This window comes from Macaca nemestrina, chromosome 11 (assembly GCF_043159975.1).
Source record: "Macaca nemestrina isolate mMacNem1 chromosome 11, mMacNem.hap1, whole genome shotgun sequence".
NCBI lineage: Eukaryota > Metazoa > Chordata > Mammalia > Primates > Cercopithecidae > Macaca > Macaca nemestrina.
The window spans coordinates 101,484,056-101,504,570 of record NC_092135.1 but is presented as its reverse complement, the minus strand read 5'-3'; the positions used below and the strand labels follow the sequence as shown (position 1 = coordinate 101,504,570).

The window sequence follows — 20,515 nt, the reverse complement described above, 5'->3', positions numbered from 1 at the left end:
AATCATGTTAAGTGCTATGAAGGAAACGAGTAGAACATACTGGGGAAAAGATTAGGGGTACATTTTATTTAGATGATGAGATCAGAGGGTTCTAGGAGGGTAACATTTAAGCTAAAGCCTGGAGGATGCAAAGAAGCCAGCCTGGGGCTTAAGGGAGTGTTCCATGTACATAGGTCAAGGGAAAGAGCTTGGCATGTTTGAGCAGTTGAAAAAAGACCATTTTGCCAGAGTCACCCTAGTTGAGTGAAAGTGCAAGTGTCTTGATTTGGGTTTGGAGAGGTAGGCAGGAGAAGCCAGATTACTCAAGCCACACCGAGGCCTTATTTTTCTCTAACTGTAGCTGGAAACTATTGAAAAGAATAAATAACTTCATTTATCCATTCAACAAATATTTACTGAGTATCTATTATGTGCCAGACAATGTTTATGACCCTGGAGATACAGCAGTGAACAAAACAAAGTTCCTACCATAGGCAGTGTTATTTTTTGCAAGTTTTGGATAAACATGGTCAGTGGCTCATGCCTGTTATCCCAGCACTTTGGGAGGCTAAGGCAGGTGGAGTTCAAGCCCAGGAGTTCAAGACCAGCCTGCTGAACATAGCGAAACCCCATCTCTACAAAAAAAATACAAAAATTAGCCTGGCATGGTGGTGCATGCCTGTAGCCCCAGCTACTCAGGAGGCTGAGGTGGGAGAATCACCTGAGCCTGGGAGGTCAAGGCTGCAGTGAGCCATGATCACACTGCTGTGCTCTAGCCTGGGCGACAGAGTGAGACCCTATCCCCCTGCCAAAAAAACAAAAAGTTTAAAAATAAACCACAGTCATTCCTTGGTATACAAAGGGAATTGCTTCCAGGACCTACATTGATACCAAAACCTGCACATACATACACAAGTCCTGAAGTTGGTCCTGAGACCTTGGACGTGAAAAGTCGTCCTCTATATAGCGAATTTTAAAAATTTTTATTATTATTTTGAGACAGAGTCTTGCTCTGTTGCCCAGGCTGGAGTGCAGTGGTGCCATCTTGGCTCACTGCAACCTCTACCTCCCAGGTTCAAGCAATTCTCCTGCCTCAGCCTCCCGAGTAGCTGGGATTTATAGGCATGCGCCACCATGCCCAGCTAATTTTTGTATTTTTGTTTTTTGATAGAGACGGGGTTTCACTGTGATGGCTAGGCTGGTCCTGAACTCCTGACCTCAGGTGATCTGCCCGCCTCAGCCTCACAAAGTGCTGGGATTACAGGTATGAGCCACCATGCCTGGTCTGTATAGGGAATTTTGCATCCTGAGAATACTGAATTTTTTATCTGAGTTTGGTTGGGAATGCAGAACCCTCCAGTATGGAGGGTCACATATATTTACAGAAAAACATTTGCATATGAGGACAGTAGTAGCTCAGACTCACGTTGTTCAATCAGCTATAGTTGTTACTGTTAATTATTTTGATTCTAAGCAGTGTTATATAATAAACTATTTAATGACCCTTAAACTGTTTATATCACTCCAAGTTCTCTTTGAATTTACATAACTTTGTATTGCAATCTATGAAATAAACTAGATCCTGAAGGAATTATTAACCCCTGTTTAGCCCCTTAATTTCAACTGGGTTTGTTCTGAACCTACAAAGCTTAAGCTTCTCAGTTGAAGGAACAAGTTAGCAACAGTAGCACTTTCTGTAAGTACTCTAATTTTTACAGCATAGAGAAAGTTGTAACACTGTTGGCTTTCATTTAATCATAGGATATTCACATAGTTTTTGTCCTTTATGTAAATTTGAGGAGGCTTGGTATTTGGTGGTTATTGATAGCCATAGAGGAGTTTTTCAGTAGAAAGTAGATTGTCTCTTGCTCTTTTAAGAGAAGGTACGGGAGAGAAATTTAAGTTTTTACATGTGCGAGGTGTTTTTTACTTATGTTTAGCATAGTTGTGAAGAAAGGGATAGTCAAAGGATATGGGGCGGAAGACTGAACACCTGACTTTGGCAGCAGAACATGAGATGAATAAAGCTTTGTCTTTTGTATTAAACTTGTGCTATAAACATTGAATGTAGATTTGCGTTGGCTTTATAAATAAACTATTGGAGGTCTTCTAAGTATGTCATCTAAACATATCAGCAAACATTTATTTATTTTTCCTGTATTATACAACACCCCATGAGCTTAAGACAATTTCTGTTTTCCCCAGTTAAAAGATATGGTGTTTGCTTAAATATAGTAGACACAAATAGAGCTCTCTGAGAAAGAGCTTGTTACCCACAGGAAGCATAAAAATATTAGGAGTCTTGCAATTTGACATAAACATTTTCATTTCCAGTTTTGTTCCAGGGATGATATTCAGACTCTAAAAGAGGTATCATGATCAGTTCTGTTTCTTCAGAAGGCTGCTAGCAAGGATTATCCTTGAATAAAACTAGAGAAGTATAAACTAAAATATGCCTGTGTTGAAATTAAACCAGCTCTTAATTAAATACAGTTTTAACCTGGACCAATCTATGTAAGCATAAAGAGTAGCATTTTGAGCAAATGGAAGAGCGGCTAGATTTGGATTTGTTAAAATAGCCTCCATCTAGCTGCTTTATAAAAATTCTTATTGATGGTTAGGAAATCTAATTGGTTTAATGTATGTTAGTTGATTACACAGGTCTCTTCTTTGTTTAATCCCTATGTCCGTTGTGTCACTTTTTTTTTGGCAGGGGGGGCGGGGGATGGAGTCTTGCTGTGTTGCCCAGGCTGGAGTGCAGTGGTGTGATCTGTTTACCGTAACCTCCATCTTCCAGTTTCAAGCAATTCTCCTTTCTCAGCCTCCTGAGTAGCTATGTTTACAAGTGCCCACCACTGCACCCGGCTAATTTTGGTATTTTTAGTAGAGACAGGGTTTCACCACGTTGGCCAGGCTGGTCTTCAACTCCTTATCCACCCGCTCGGCCTCTCAAAGTGCTGGGATTACAGGCATGAGCCACCATGCCTGGCCGGTGTTGTACATTCTATGCATATTGGCAAATAGATATGATAACATGTATCCACCATTGTATTATCATACAGAATAATTTCACAGCCGTTAAATCCTCTGTGCTCTGCCTTTTCATTCCTCCTTCCTCCTTAATCCCTGGCAACCACTGATCTTTTTATTGTCTTTATGGTTTTGGCTTTTCCGGTGTCATGTAGTTAGATTTGTACACTAAACAGCTTTCTGAGATTGGCTTCTTTCACTTAGTATTACACACTTAATGTTCCTTCATATCTTTCATGGCTTGAGAGCTCATTTCATTTTAGTGCTGAATAATATTCCATTGTCAGGATGCACCATAGTTTATCTGTTACTTACTGGGTGACGTCTTTGTTGCTTCCAAGTTTTGGCACTCATGAATAAGGTTGCTATAAACATCTATGTGCATGTCTTTGTAGGCATCAGTTTTCAACTCATTTGGGTAAATACCAAGGAGCACAATTGCTGAATTGAATTGTATGGTAAGAGTACATTTAGTTTTGTAAAAAACTGCCAAAAGTGTCTTCCAAAGTGGCTGTACCATTTTACATTCTCATTAGCAATGAATGAGAGTTCCTATTGTTCCACATCCTTGCCAGTATTTAGTGTTGTCAGTGTTTTGGATTTTGGCCATTCTGATAGGTGTGTAGGGGTATCTCATTTTACTTGTAATTCCCTAATGACAAATAATGTTGAGCATCTTTTTATATGTTATTTACTAGCTGTCACTTTAGTGAGGTATCTTTTCAGGTCTTTTGCCTATAAAGAATTTTAAGAGCTCTCTCTTTTTTATATATAACAGTTCTTTATCAGATAATGTCTTTTGCAAATATTTTTTCTCCCAGTTTATGCCTTGTCTTAATCTCTTGAATATTCCTTTTTTTCTCAGAAATATGTTCAGCTTTGAGGGCATCTTCTAAACTTTTAAAATGTTAAATTTATAGATTATATAATACCATAAAGAATTTGACCTTTTAGAAATTCATGCTTGGCTGGGCGCGATGGCTCACGCCTGTAATCCCAACACTTTTAGAGGTCGAGGCAGGTAGATCACCTATGGTCAGGAGTTTGAAACCAGTCTCACCAACATGGCAAAACCCTGTCTGTACTAAAAATACAAAATTAGCCGGGCATTGTGGCGGGCACCTGTAATCCTAGCTACTCGGGAGGCTGAGGCAGGAGACTCTCTCAAACCCAAGAGGTGGAGGTTGCAGTGAGCCAAGGTCATCCCACTGCACTCCAGCCTGGGCAACACAGCGAGAACTCCATCATCTCAAAAAAAAAAGAAAAAAAAAAAGAAGAAGTTGTTCATGTTTGTATTCCAAATATACAAAATACTGATTCCACATATCAGTTTTTCCTCTTCAGACTTTAAATTTACTTTTCAGGGGTATGAAGTGAAACTTGCAAATATACCTCAGTAAACTTTCTTTGCAATTCATGCCAATATAAGGATGCGGCAAATGAGCCATGAAGAATATAATAAGATCATTATCCCATTGAGAAAATATTCATGAAACTTCTGCCGCCTTCTTTCTCTTCCCCTAAATGTGTCAAGTAACTAATTTCATAAAAACTGCTGGAAAATGGAAGAAGTATTGCAGATTCCTTTATAAAGTAGTGCTCTGTTCATCAAAAATGCATATAAGTTTTGGTAATTTACCTAACAATTTGTTTCTCTAAGACTCATAATTCTAAAAACTGAGAGTTTTAATGACAGTGATTTAGTTTTCTCATTTCATAGCTTGTTTTAAAAAGAGAAAAATTTGTGTCTGAAAATGTAATCAACATGTTTTATAATTCTGCTATTTGTTTATTTGCATAAAAGATTTTTTTAAAATAGGATGATTTAATCTTTTAGTCAGAGGAATATATAATAATATAAGAATTGAGTCTTGTCTTAGCCCTCTCCATTTAAAAAATAAAGTTCTTTGTTTTCTGCCTAATTGAGTTTACAGATAGTATTTCCAGACCCTGGTTATTATGTTAATTCATTGGCTCCTTTCATTGGAAGGGATCAGATTTCTGGCAACCAAGCCCACTGCCTTCCCTAACCACTGTTTTCCTCTCTGTTCCACAAAATAGTAAATACTAAGCTTGAAATGATGGGAGACAGCCTAGAGTATAAAATAGAAAGAAAAGCAATTCATAAATAAGAAAGCCAACAGGATTTAGGCAGACAGATAAATCTGTGAACTGAATTGAGTTTCTCTTTTTGTTTTTTGCGATGGAAGCTTTAGCTTTTTAATGAATAACATATGGATTGTGGTTTTCACCACAATGCAAAGAGGATAAAGTTTGGCTGATATGATTAGGTTTTTTCTTCTTAGACTTAAATAAAGGAATATTTAAGGTGGAAGTTTCCATTTTTCTGTCTTTTTTTTTTTTTTTTTTGAGATGGAGTCTCGCTCCGTTGCCCAGGCTGGAGTGCAGTGGCACAGTCTCAGCTCACTGCAGCCTCTGTCTCCCGGGCTCGAGTATTCTCCTGCCTCAGCCTCCCAAGTAGCTGGGATTACAGGCACATGCCACCAAGCGCAGCTAGTTTTTGTATTTTAATTAGAGACGGGGTTTCACCAAGTTGGCCGGGCTGGTCTCCCAACTCCTGACCTCAAGTGATCCTCCCGCTGCAGCCTCCCAAAGTGCCGGGATTATAGACATGAGCCAATGCGCCCAACCAAGAAGTTTTTATTTTTCTTAGATATTTTCCAGAGTAATCAAAAGCCTAGAAATAGAAAATAATCCTTTATAAACAAAAGTTTACTTATGCAAGTTTTTTTTAATTGGAGATTAATGCCACAGCACATTATGGTCTATTGCTGGAAATTACAAGTTAAGTACCAGTATTAGAGTACTATGTGCTAATTCAGAAAAAAATATACAAATGGTTTAAGTATATTTTTAGTAGTTATAATTTTTATTACTCTTTTTAATCTTTCTGAGGTAGAAGTTACTAGAAATTTTAAGTTATTTGGAAAATCATATTTAGCATTTAAAAATATGGTCAGTGAATTAATAGAAACAAATTTTGAATTTACTGACATAAGACATTGATTACATTGTATGACTTTCCAAAGCAGAGTGAAACTTATGCAGTAAGACAGCTTCTTATATTGTATTGGTGTATTAATGAGATTGTACCTACATTTTTTATTTTTTAAAGGGTTTTTATATGGTTGTAAATAGGCAGATTTTTTTTTGCTGAAGATATTTTTGTGACAGTGACACTTTCACTGTAACAGAACAGGACATTAGTATGCAAGAGCTTGCCGTTACTTTGGAGGAAGTGTAAATTCAGAGTTGAGGGATTGTGCAGGTAAAACAAATTGTCAGACCCAAAGATGGCCACTACGTGTTCATTTTTCTCCTATCCCAGAACCTGAAATTCATCTGCTTCACATTGACAAAATCAAATTTGGTAATTTACCACATCACAGAGTTCTTTTTTTCCTCTAGAATATTGGATGTAGAAATGCCTATTGTAAGACATCTTCAAGTCTGCATCTATAAAATGTTTCTTTACAATATGTCTGCTCTTTGTGAACAGTTATTTTTAAAATGTGCTCTGTGTGAAGTTATATTCTTAATGAAATTCATTGCTAAGAACATCCTTAAGGATAAAAAATATTTCTCAAATATTTCATCATCTTAGCATTGTTTATCTGAAATGCTTTGTGTTCACAGGAAGAGCAGGCAGCAAAATTGAAAGCTGAGAAGATCAGAGTTGCCCTAGAGAAAATTAAAGAAGCACAAGTGAAAAAGGTGATATGTGGGCCTCTTCCTGGTTTGGGATTTTTTATGTGTTACGGATTTGTAAAGAATTGCCTTGTTTATGTAATGTACCTCTGAGATGGGGAGAGATACAGAGGCATTTCTTCCTAGTAATATATTTTTCACATGTAGTATTTTTTATGGGTAAAATGCATTATAAAAGGAGTAATTTTCTGGTTCTGAATTCTCCTAAAGGAGTAATCATAACATTATAACCTTATCTGTTGTTAATATTTTTAAAATGCTTTAAATTTACTTAAACAGGGTATTTGATGTCTGATTTTTAGCCTATATTTTTGCATAATGAGTCATTATTTGTGTTTTAATTTATTTACAAATACGTTAATCCAAATTTTATTTGATATCAGATGAGTGCCTTTTCTAGAATGCCATTTTTTAGTGTTCATTTACTTTTCTTTTTACCTGTTATAGCTGGTGATTAGAGTCCACATGTCTGATGACAGTTCTAAAACAATGATGGTGGATGAGAGGCAAACAGTAAGACAAGTACTGGATAACCTAATGGACAAATCCCACTGCGGTTATAGTTTAGACTGGTCACTGGTAGAAACTGTTTCTGAATTACAAATGGGTTAGTAATATTGCTTTAATTGCTTTCTAATTTTTGTGTAACTTCATCAGTTTTCATGTAGATAAAACATTTCAAGTTACCTTTATAGATATATGTTTTTATTTTATTTTTATTTTTCTGGGGACAGAGTCTCACTCTGTCTCCCAGACTGAAGTGTAATGATGCGATCTCAGCTCACTGCAGCCGCTGCCCCCGGGTATAAGCAATTATTCTGCCTCAGCCCCCCGAGTAGCTGGGACTACAGGCATGTGCCACCACACCTGACTAATTTTTTGTATTTTTAGTAGAGATGGGGTTTCACCTGTTGGCCAGAATGGTCTTGATCTCCAGACCTTGTGATCCGCCCACCTTGGCCTCCCAAAGTGCTGGGATTGCAGGCTTGAACCACCACACGTGGCCGCATCTTTATATATTTTTTCGATAAAATTACCTTTCATAATTTGGCTTCTTTACATTATTTTTTTCTGAAGTATTTTAAGAGTTCTTTGAATACAAGATCATTTCTAGTTCACTCCAGATTTTATAATGGCTAAAACAAAGTTTTTAAAAAGGTAACAAAATAGTTTTTTTCTTCAGATAAGAACTGGATAGACTGATGCATTTACTAAAGATTATTATGTTAACTTGAATTTGTACTGAAGTCTTTAAACCAGCATTTGACTCAGGGGAAACGTAAAACACATTAACAAATTTCAAAGAATCCATATCTAGAACATGTTCTTTAACATATGTTCAGTATACAGGACATGTTCTTTCATTTCTAATTTGGAAATTAGAAAATACACCTACATTTAAGATTAAACAACAGTCATGGATCAAAGAAGAAATCATCTTGGAAATGTTTTAAATGCCAAGAACTAAGTACAATTGGAAATACTTGATATTGAAACTTGTAAGATGTAACTAATGTTTTATTTTTAAGGGTGGGATAGGAAAATGTTTAAGACTGAAGAATGGTGTACTGCAAATCAGAAAGCCTAGATTCTAGTCCTAGTTCTTCCATATATCAGCTGTGTGATCTTAGTTATGTCACTTAACATAATTAAGGCATATTTCTTTGTTGGAAAAATTAGGGAAGACCAGATAATTTTTAGTTGCTAAAATGTCAGTTAAGACTACTTGGTTCTGAGGTTAACTACTTCGCAAAGTTTCATGTCTTTCATGCAACTCTAATGAATACTAACAAAATATGGATATTTTATTTTGGGACAGAGAGAATCTTTGAAGACCATGAAAACTTGGTTGAAAATCTTCTTAACTGGACAAGAGATAGCCAAAACAAGCTTATATTTATGGAGCGTATAGAAAAATACGCACTTTTCAAAAACCCACAGGTAAGAGGAAACAACTTACAGAGGTCAGGATTTGTAAATATGTCTCCTATTTTATTTGATTACTGCTAAGTTAATAGAGTTAAAAGACTGGTAAACACCTGGTTGGAGCGATATACCTGCAAAATCCTATAGGAGCATCATCTGCTGCTGCTGCTGCTGCGGAAAGTCAGCTGGTGCCTACGTGTTAGGCCCCAAAGAGGTTCCCAGTCCTCCAGAACCAGATGGGGTGAGCCCTTTCGGAAGCAGAAGTATAGCTCTAGTGAGTTACCAGGTCTTTTGGCTCTGTAATCCAGAGCTGTGTTGAACCCAGCTGTTTATTTGGTGAGTTTGTCATCTCATCAAAGAAAAGTACTTCTCTACTCCAGTCATTTATCCAGTTGACACTTCTTTTTAAACATCCTAGTAACCTTGATTACAAATGGCTCTACATTCTAATAAACATACTTAGATTTATTTGACATCTTTCCTTATTCCAAAATAATGTTTGAGTTAATACTTCCCAATACCTAGACATTTTACAAAATTCAGTAGGTGAGGGAAAACAACTCCACAGTAAAAAGTAGTAATGAGGAAAAATAGCAGCAGTGTTAAAGGTTATGCTTCAGGTGGCTTAATCATGACATGTCTTTTCCGGATGTTTTAGTGAAAAATACATATTTGGGGGTATCAACAGATCTTTTTGTAGGTAGTTATGAAAAATAATTACAGGCTGGGCGCAGTGACTTGCGCCTGTAATCCCAGCACTTTGGGAGGCCGAGGTGGGCAGATCACGAGGTCAGGAGATCGAGACCATCCTGGCTAACACGGTGAAACCCCGTCTCTACTAAAAATACAAAAAATGAGCCGGGCGTGGTGGCGGGCGCCTGTAGTCCCAGCTACTCGGGAGGCTGAGGCAGGAAAATGGCCTGAAGCTGGGAGGCGGAGCTTGCAGTGAGCCGAGATAGTGCCACTGCACTCCAGCCTGGGTGACAGACTGAGACTCCGTCTCAAAAAAAAAAATAAATAAATAATAATAATAATAATTACAGTCAGCCCTCTATATCCATGGGTTCTGCATCTGTGGATTCACCCAACTGCAGATCTAAAATATTCAGAAAAATAATTCAGGTTCCAAAAAACAAAACTTGAATAAGCCACGTGTTGAATACTGCATTGAATTCATGCAAATTAAGTGATATGTAGGCATTGTATTAGTTATTATAAGTAATCTAGAGATTATTTCTAGTACAAGGGAGAATTTGCATAGGTTATATGCAGATGTGACCCCATTTTTATAAGAGACTTAAGCATCAGCAGATTTTGGTATACAGGGGAGGTCCTAGAATCAATCTCCTATGGACAACAAGGGATGACTGTGTACTAATGAGTAGAATTCAGTTTTTTTGTTTGTTTGCTTTTTGTTTTTGTTTGTTTTTTTGAGATGGAGTCTCGCATTATTACCCAGGCTGGAGTCAGTGGTATGATCTTGGCTCACTGCAACCTCCTCCTCCAAGCGATTCTCCTGCCTCAGCCTCCTGAGTAGCTGGGACTACAGGTGCATGCCACCACATCTGGCTAATTTTGTGTTTTTAGTAGAGACGGGGTTTCACCATGTTGGTCAGGCTGGTCTCGAACTTCTGACCTCGTGATCTGCCCGCCTTGGCCTCCCAAAGTGCTTGGATTACAGGTGTGAACCATCGTGCCTAGCTAGAATTCAGATTTTTAGTTGAGTCAAGTAAATGAGATTATTAATAAATGAGTCCCAGAGAATTTGGGATTTCTTCTTAAAAAGCCAGAACATAAATTTTCTGCACCTAGATCAGTATATTTCTAAACCTTTCAGATCCTTTAACTGTAGCTTTCATTAGATATCCCAAAACATATTTGCCAGCTGTTGAATGTAATATCACCTCACAGTCTGGGTGAGGACAGTTTATGACAAATGGCCAGGCAAGGAGGAGACTGGTGTTAAGCATTTTAGTGATGATGCCCATATACAGGTAACTTTTCAAAGTTTATTCTACTCTATACCAACAGAAATTAGAGTTGCTATTTCTCTAGAAGAAAACATACACCTGTGCCAAGGGAATAACAGAATGGATTTATGCTTTAACCTTCTTTTTTTCTCCCCCACCTATCCCTTCCATGTATTTGTTTTTCCAGAATTATCTTTTGGGGAAAAAGGAAACAGCTGAGATGGCAGATAGAAACAAAGAAGTCCTATTGGAGGTATGACACCCCCCATTTTCTTGTACATTGAAAAATTAAAATATTAGGCCGGGTGTGGTGGCTCACACCTGTAATCCCAACACTTCAGGAGGCCGAGGCGGGTGAATCACAAGGTCAGGAGTTCAAGACCAGCCTGGTCAAGATGGTGAAACCCTGTCTACTAAAAAATACAAAAATTAGCCGGGCATGGTAGTGGGTGCCTGTAATCCCAGCTACTCAGGAGGCTGAGGCAGAGAATTGCTTGAACCCACGACGCAGAGGTTGCAGTGAGCCGAGATCACGCCACTGCATTCCAGCCTGGCAACAGAGTGAGACTCTGTCTAAAATAAAAAATAAAATAAAATAAAATAAAATAAAAATCCTTTTTGAAGTCAAGTATGTCAGGGTTCTATATTTGTAGTTACAATTTTAACTAAAGAAGACTGTGTATTCTTTGATAGTGTGAGGGAGAGAGTTCAACTGTGTTGAACGTGTTAGGCCACTGAAGACCCTTTTAAAAACTATTATTTTGCCAAGCCATATTCTAATGGTCTAAGAGTAATGAGCTTTTAGGGGCTGCCAAGTGGGAGAGATGGCTGGTCAGTGAAGGATGTGGTTTTGCTGTTTTTATCTGTTTACTCAGAGAGAAATTTGAATATAATTAGCTGTTCACAAAATATTTCCAGCTTTATCCTTAAATAATTCAAATAATTTAAAAAATCATGGTCATTTTTTCTTGGAAAAATGTAATTGAATTTTTGGCTGATTTTAAAGAACTAAAATCAAATAAGTTAGTATACTTGAAAACCTGAATAAACCTTTACTTACCAGCAAGGCAATCAGGAAGTGAAGATCGGCATTCAGTTTTCATAGTGATACAAGCTACAGTTAAGTAAAAATCTGCCTTATAATTCCTAATTTTTCTGTACTTTGAGGAGAAATTAATTTAGGCCCAAATGTCCTATATTAGTGTTCTCTGAGGATTTCTCTTTTCTTTCACAAATACATGATTGATTTCTTTAATATTAGATTTTTATCAAAGCATAGTGTTTAGAACTTAGCATTTTAAGTGTTTATCACATCCTAGTATTAAGTATTTTTTAAACAAATGCCCTCTTTGTCTTAGTCACATAAATGGATAGTTTTTAAATTCTTAAAGTTTAATCATACACTTAGCATGTTGCATTCTTTTAAAATATATTCCTGTTTAGTTTGACAGCTAATCTAAATGTGGAGAAAAAATAAAGTCTAATGCTTGGTTTGCCCTGACAGTTTTATTAAATTTAGTGTAACTATGCTGTTTACAAAGGTATTTAGCTACTGTTATATGCAACTCAGTTAATGCGTCAACTTAGTTTTTCTCCGAAACACTAATGTGTTTTAGGTAAAAGTTTGTAGGTAAAAATTCAGTATCACATTTATGACTGGCATTTTTATTTAGTAAACATTTTAGGATTGCCATAGTAGTTCCAAACTCGTGTTGTCTTTAGAATAGAAAGTGGTTTTGTTTTTGTTTTTGTTTTTGTTTTGAGACAGTCTTGCTCTGTTGCCGAGGCTGGAGTGCAGTGATGTGATCTCAGCTCACTGCAACTTCTGCCTCCCAGGTTCAAGCAATTTTCGTGCCTCAGCTGCCCACGTAACTGGGACTACAGGCTCGCGCCACCATTCCCGGCTTATTTTTTTTTATTTATTTATTTAAGTAGAGATGTGGTTTCACTATGTTGGCCAGGCTGGTCTCAAACTCCTGACTTCAAGTGATCCACCTGCTTCGGCTTCCCAAAGTGCTGGGATTACAGGCATGAGCCACCGCACCTGGCCGGAAAGTTCTAATTGAGGTTAAATTAGCAGCTTGGTTTTAATATAAAACCATTTTGGTTTAATAACTGTCATGCATTTCACAGGAGTAAACACAACTTTGTTCTGAGAATCCAACGATCATAAGTCTTTCCAAATAATCTTGTTCTTTTAGGAATGTTTTTGTGGAAGTTCTGTAACTGTACCAGAAATTGAAGGAGTCCTTTGGTTGAAGGATGATGGCAAGAAGTCCTGGAAAAAGCGTTATTTTCTGTTGCGAGCATCTGGTATCTACTATGTCCCCAAAGGAAAAGCAAAGGTGTGTCCCTTCTGTTGGAATTTGAACTTCCTCATTATGCTAATTGCTTTTAATTTGTATTGAGTATGCTGACAAGGTGAACCCAGGCTATGATTTGTTTGAATTCATGGAAGACATAGAATATTGCTTTATTAATCTATTATAAAGAAGAAGAAACCTGAAAGTTCTTTCTTCTCTGGTCACTAGTTGAGCCTATCTCAGTTCTCTTTACCAAATTTGTAATCATAGTTTTATTAGTTGTTTTTTGGGGACTCAGTTCTGGAGTAGTTTTGTTTATTTTTGTTTGGGAAGAACAGCACCGCTCTCTGGGATTACAGACTTTTTCATCTTGTTTGGGTAATATGCTTCTGCTAAGGGCCACCCTGCTGTAGTTATCACTTTGGTGTTCCTTGGCATCAGGACTGTTTTAAACTTTTTTACAGTATTATCTCATCTAGTCTTCACGACAGTCCTATGAACATATACTGTTGCCCCTATTTAACTGGTGAAAACCTCCCCCAACCAGTTGCGAATCACTGTACTTGACATATGCATTATAGGCACCGAACGACATGGTATTTTCTTGTTCTTTCCAGAGAGCTCTATTATACAATATTGTTTTTAATGTACTAGACTATATTAATAGTATCTTTAAAATGCCAACACTCCTTAACAAGTTAGTGTTCATTGTGAATGACAAAACAGTAAGTAAAAGGGGCTGCTTTTTTTGTTACATTGATGATTAAAGAAGAAACATTAATGGAGCATCTCATTGTCTTGTGTAAAATAGCAATAATTTCTATTTAGTATTAGCAAAAGCAGTTTTGATTCTCACCTAGAAACTGTTAACCAGGTATATTTGCTTGTTTGTGCATTATTAATTTTATCTTTTTGGTATTTTTATCTTAGGTCTCTCGGGATCTGGTGTGCTTTCTCCAGCTGGATCATGTCAACGTTTATTATGGCCAGGACTATCGGAACAAATACAAAGCACCTACAGACTATTGTCTGGTGCTGAAGGTAAATACATATCTCTTTTTAGGAATTTTAATTGATGTTAGACATAGAACAGGTTATTGGACATTTTAGAATTGTTGAGATACCATCAATTATACTGTTTTTGCTTTATTCTCAAAGTTTAAAAAGGAATGGTGAAGTGTGGTAAGGAAAAGAAGCACGTGCTATATCATAGCAGACCCTGAACCAGTTATCTCTAGGTAAGGAGTGAATATTAGGTTGTAAGTTTTGAGTTGTGAGCTATAAAATGTGTTTGATTATAAATTTGAGATTATCATTTAACACTAGGCTTATTTTAGGGAAACTTAGAACAGAGCCAAATAGAGGTCATAAATGTGCTTTAGTTCTTTTCCTGTACTTACTCAGCAAACCATCAGAGGGCATTGTGTCCAAGTTCAAATCAGACTGGCTGTCAACTGGTCCAGAAATAATTTTTGTCTCTTTTTTTCCCTCAACTATAGTCATGATAGCCCATGCATGTATTGCGACCTGAGCTGTTTTTAGGAAGTTTTTTTTTCTTCTTTATTCAAGCTTTTGTACTTCTTACAATGATTATATCTGTACTTTTGAGAAGAACTGACATTTTAAGCAAATTTACAGTGATCTATTAGAACACTGATAAAAGCGACATACAAAAATTCAAGAAAATTATGGAGATAATTTTTTTTTTCTTTGGCTCCATCTTTGTAATTCCTTGGTAACTACTTAGGTCTACATGTTGATATTGTCGTGTTTAGTTTCACTTTTCTCAGAATTGTCACTTTAGTTTGGTGATGGCCATTAGTTTAGGAGTTTTAGGATTTTAGGATTTTGGAGTTTTGATTGCTTTGATAAAGTTCAGTACATTGTAATGGCAACCTTTTTTTTTTTTTTTTTTTTTTTTTTTGAGGCAGAGTCTTGCTCTGTCACCCAGGCTGGAGTGGAGTGGCACAATCACAGCTCACTGTAGCCTTGACTTTTCAGGCTCCAGCGATCTTCCCAGCTCAGTCTCCCAAGTAGCTGGGACTGCAGGCGCATGCCACCACACCCAGCTAATTTTTGTGTTTTTTTGTAGAGACAGGGTTTAGCCATGTTGCCTAGGCTAATCACAGACTCCTGGCCTCAAGTGATCCGCCTGCCTAGGCTTCCCAGAGTGGTAGGGTTACAGGCAGAGCCCCTGCTCCCGGCCAAAATGGCAACCTTTTATTAAATAATTGTGTTTTTGGGGAACACCACTGAATCATTTTAGGTACCTTTAGGTGCAAATACTTTTTTAAAAGTCAGTGCAAAGTAGCTTAATTCAGGAGTTTTCAAAATGATGTCTACAGTCTCCTAAGAGTCAGTCCCTAAGACCATGATGTTAAAATTATTTAATAATGCTAAGATGTTATTTGCCTCTTGAACTTTCATTCTCTTACACATGTATAGTAGAGTTTTCTAAAAGGTTATATGACATGTGATGGTATCTTCACGCTAGCGTAATGTGTGTTTGTCTATTCTTTTTTATTTATTTATTTTTGAGACAGTCTCACTCTGTCTCCCTGACTGACGTGATCTCGGCTCACTGCAACCTGTGCCTCCCGGGTTCAAGCAATTCTCATGCCTCAGCTCCCCGAGTAGCTGGGACTACAGCCACATGCCACTACACCCAGTTAATTTTTGTATTTTTAGGAGAGATGGGGTTTTGCCATGTTGGTCAAGCTGGTCTTGAACTCCGGACCTCAAGTGATCCGCCTACCTCAGTCTGCTGAAGTGCTGGGATTACAGGCGTGAGCCACTGTGCCTGGCCTGGCAGCTGTGTATTCTTGTAGTTTAATTTTTTCTTAGTTTTAATTTCTAATGTAAGTATTGCTGGGGTGGAAAAACTTCACTTCCATCCTCTTAGGGTCCTGGCTGGGCACACGAATTAAGTTGACATAAGAGATCAACAGAAGAAAAGCATAATTACTTGTATACTGGATTGGACAAAGAATAATTTGTGAAGAAGCAACTAAATTATACGTGAAGCCTTAAAGATACAAGTTATTTTAACAAGGTCTGTACAGAATTCTGTTGGTTTCAACTTCTCATCCCTGAGGAGAAAGATATTGTCGCTTTCTAGTATTGGGAAGGCATCTTTCGCATGGTAATTTCATCTTCTAAGGCTTTTAAGAAATAGCATGAAGGTCAGAGTGATCTTCTGTACCTGCTGTTTTTCAAGTGTCTTTTAACTTAATATGCCAGGGTGGTACATTTTTAACTCCTTCAATATCAGTAGACATAATCCACATAAAATAAAGTTATTGGGGGATCTCATAACATGAAAACAGTAAGAGTTGGTTGGTTATTTCAGTGGCTCAACGTTGTCAGTGAGAACTCAAATGCTTTCCATCTTTTCTTGTTCTACTTCCACATACCAGCTTATTCTCGGGCTGACTCACCTCACAGTCACAAGATGGCTGCTGCAGTTCTATGCATCACATGTAGGCTCAGCAAAATCCAGCGAGCAGAAGAGGGATTATTGCTCCCTGTATTTGTCTTTTATAAGAGGAAGGAACTATTTCACAAAAGTTACTCAACCACCCCTTTTGAGAGTTACTGGCCCAGAGTACATTTTCTGCTGACAAGCCCATCACTGACAAGGGAATAAAACTACTATGGTTGGCTTACAGCAGTCAGAATTCACACCCTGTGGGATATAGGTGAGAGGTAAGGCTCTGCCAGGAAACAAGTGGGGAGGAGGAGACAGCCATAGGGGCCTGCACCCAACCCGTCAGTGTCATTTAAAAAATGAAATGTTGACCTTTCTTTCTTAATAGGTATTCATCTGTTTTGGGAGCAATTTCATTATATGTTCTCTGGACTCTTTTAAGAATCTAAATGTTGAACTTCTGGTGTGTTTTTTTTGTTTGTTTGTTTTGTTTTGTTTTTTTTGAGACGGAGTCTAGCTCTGTCGCCCAGGCTGGGGTGCAGTGGCCGGATCTCAGCTCACTGCAAGCTCTGCCTCCCGGGTTTACGCCATTCTCCTGCCTCAGCCTCCTGAGTAGCTGGGACTACAGGTGCCCGCCACCTCGCCCGGCTAGTTTTTTGTGTTTTTTATTAGAGACGGGGTTTCACCATGTTAGCCAGGATGGTCTCGATCTCCTGACCTCGTGATCCGCCCGTCTCAGCCTCCCAAAGTGCTGGGATCACAGGCTTGAGCCACCACGCCTGGCCTGAACTTCTGGTTTTTAGCAATGAATGTCTCCTCCAGACTTCCTCTTAACCCTGGTGTAATTTTTAAAATGACAGCATAATATTGTGGGGGAAAAAGGAGCAGAGGTAGCAGATTCAAAGGAGGCACATTTTAATAAGGCAGTAGTATGAAATAGTAGTTAAAAGCATGCACTCTGGGATGAGATTGCATGCGTTCAGATTCTAGTACTACTTTTCACTTAATCGGAAGCAATTTTGAGTGCTGTTTTACCCTTACTGTGTGCCTTGCTTTCTTCTTGCAACATGGAGATAATACGTAACTCAGAGGGGTTTTGTGAGTATTTAGTGAAAAATATTTAAGTATGTGAAATATTTTACATAGTGTCTAGTACATAGCAAGGGTGCAATAAATGCCACTTTTAATGAAATAATGTATTAGCAGAACAGACAATCTGCAGAGGTACTTGTACAGAGCCTGGATGACCATAAGGAAAGTAATGAATGCCTTTATTATGTGAGAGGATGAAAATTTTTTTTGAGGTTCTAAAAGGAATTTTAAACTAGCAAGTAATCTGATACTTGACTTAAAAAGACTCATAGTTATACCATAGTACTCTTCAGGTTATTATCTGTATTCCCAGGTTAGAGAGATGAGGAGAACAGGGTGGAGGATAATTTCTCTTTGATTTTCCCAGATGTTGTTTTGATTTAAAAAAATAATAATAATAAACCCTATTTTTGTGCAGAACGCATAGAAGCACACATGCACACTCAGGCTTCTGCTACAGTTGAACAACCATGCAGTCAAGTTTGCAAATCACCATTAAGGGAGGGGGTAGTGATACAGCTGCCAGCCACCTAAAGCAGCTTGCAGAGATCTCTGAACCTTGCCCTGCAGGCAGTGCCTCCATGAAGCAGAACAGTCTCTTAAGCCCTCACTGGCAACACTAACAAAGCTTTTTTCAGTTGGCCTATTTTATCTTCTGCACAAACTACAGCTTCTGTTTTGCTCATCACTAAACCTACTTGAAGCACCTGGCAAATAGTTCTCAATAAGTATCTGTTGAATGAATGAGGTAAAATCCTCCTTCCTCCTTTTATAGAAGAATACATACTTCTCTGTCTGCCCTCCTTTACTTTTTCAAGATCACTATTATGGTTTATTATAATGTAATTTACCATGGACCAGGAGCGTATTCCAAGAGAGGGCCTATATTATCAGGAGGGAAGACTGTTAGGTATGATTTTGCTGACCTCTTATTGTTGAGGGTGTATTGTTTAAAACTGACTATAACCTTCAACAAGAAAATTGGTTTTGGTATTAAATGTTACAGGAGCTGAGCTCTGAAAAACAAAGAATAGAATTAATAGGTTTACTTTTTTTTCCTCATTGTAGACCAAAGTGATTGATCTTTAACAATGCAGATACATATAACTTCTATTGGTGGCCATCTATTCTTGATGCATTGAAAACGTCTTTAAATTGCTTGTTTTATTGAGCTTATTGATATTGAGATTATCGCAACCAATGAATATAATCAGGGAATTTTGGAAAACTAAATTCTTTTAAAGCTTTTTTTCTTTCTTTGTTTTTTTTGGAGACGAAGTCTCGCTCTGTCACCCAGGCTGGAGTGCAGTGGCACAATCTTGGCTCACTGCAATCTCTGCCTCCTGGGTTCAAGCGATTCTCCTGCCTCAGCCTCCTGAGTAGCTGGGATTACAGGCATGTGCTACCACGTCTGACTAATTTTTGTATTTTTAATAGAGACAGGGTTTCACCATGTTGGTCAGGCTGGTCTCAAACTCCTGACCCTGTGATTCACCCGCCTCGGCCTCCCAAAGTGCTGGGATTACAGGTGTGAGCCACCGCGCCTGGCCTTTTTCTTTGTTAAAAGTGAACATGAATTTAAATTTTTTTCCAGGCAAATTATAGCCATTAGTTTTTTTGGTTTTCATAACAGTTGAAAAGAGATGTGGTAATCCTAAGTCATTACATTCAGAACAAGTGTGATTTAGGGCTTTTCTTTCCAAGGACCTGGTGATTGAGCCTCAGTGGTGTTAGAATTCCTTAAACATATTCCTAACACCTGGATTTTGTAGCCAAGGTTAAGTCAGTCACCTCTGATCCAAGCCTCAACTGAAAAGTACAGTGGGTTGTGAAAACTAAATGTGATTATGCTGTTGACATCTACATGTCCCCTGGAGGCACGTGCTGCAGCCCTGCAGTTTGGTAGAGAGTGGGGCCTACAGGGCTGTACTCACCTGTGACAGGTGTGACTGTAGACTCTTGTCCCAGGTGCTGTGCCATAGGCTTGGTGTACCCAGCCCAGTAATTCACCTCACCTCTAGACACTGAAGCTTTGTCAAAGTCCCTGTCTGATTTGGAGTCTTCTGCGCTCATAATTTCAGTGGGTTGAAAGTGAAATTAAACATTCTCTTCCTTTTCATAATTTTATAGATGGAGAATTCTATGGACTTGGTTAACCTTGATGAACTTTGTTTCTTTGAAATGTAGAAGGAATGTTTGAGAATTTCCCAAGATGTGAAGATCTGTTTTAACTTGGACATCTTGACCTAACATTTCGCAGAAGTTTCTTTCTCGTTTACTTTGTAAAATTTCTTATGGGCTATTTTATTTGGCCTTATGGCCATATGAGAAGCGTAACTGTATTGGCCATTACTCTAATGGCCTGTAACTTGTCAGGATATGTTTAAGCTTTGATAAAGTTTGTTTTTCTTTAGTTCTCCAAGGGACTTAGTTGGATTTTGTCTTCATTCTTGCAGCATCCACAAATCCAGAAGAAATCTCAATATATCAAATACCTTTGTTGTGATGATGTGAGGACACTGCATCAGTGGGTCAATGGGATCCGCATTGCAAAGGCATGTTTCCTTTTGATTTGATGATGGAATCATGAGGTGTTTGATGATACAGTTTCGTTGTCATGACAGTTATTCTGACTTTGATGTTCATGGATTTGCCAGCGCCTAGTTTTTTCAGGCCTAAGTTTCAAGTTTTAAATGTTGTCTTTTTTCCTTATTTATAGGGATAAACTTTTAACATTTGGTATACTTGGAATAATACTGCTGGTAAAAGCTTGTGTAGTATCAAAGTGATTTAATTTGGGTTTGGAGAATGCATTATATGATTCTTAAATAGTGGAGTTTAGCCTAAGCAAAGTAAGTTTTGGAAAAATTAAATTACTTTTAAGTAATGATCATTTACCAACCACATTTGGAGCAGTATCCTGAAGACTGCTGAAAAGCTGCCCTTGGATCAAGAATTTGGGGTGAAAAAACATTAATGTTTATAATGAACAGAATCAAGTGTTGACTTCTTGCTGTCCCTCTAAAAATGAGGGAGAAATCAGAATAGATTATAATTTA

The 20,515-nt window shown here is 37.8% G+C and overlaps 1 protein-coding gene across 9 annotated transcripts in view; it reads left to right on the top strand.

Annotated features, from left to right (window-relative positions):
* LOC105468063 (Ras association (RalGDS/AF-6) and pleckstrin homology domains 1) overlaps positions 1 to 20,515 on the top strand; it is a 101,538-nt gene that overhangs the window by 71,630 nt on the left and 9,393 nt on the right. For all 9 annotated transcript variants that reach the window (XM_071073240.1, XM_011718017.3, XM_071073241.1 and 6 more), the window contains 7 exons: positions 6,667 to 6,744; positions 7,186 to 7,345; positions 8,558 to 8,679; positions 10,822 to 10,887; positions 12,836 to 12,979; positions 13,868 to 13,978; positions 19,913 to 20,011. In XM_071073240.1, the coding sequence (XP_070929341.1) occupies positions 6,667 to 6,744; positions 7,186 to 7,345; positions 8,558 to 8,679; positions 10,822 to 10,887; positions 12,836 to 12,979; positions 13,868 to 13,978; positions 19,913 to 20,011 (780 nt within the window). The remainder of the gene's footprint in view (positions 1 to 6,666; positions 6,745 to 7,185; positions 7,346 to 8,557; positions 8,680 to 10,821; positions 10,888 to 12,835; positions 12,980 to 13,867; positions 13,979 to 19,912; positions 20,012 to 20,515) is intronic.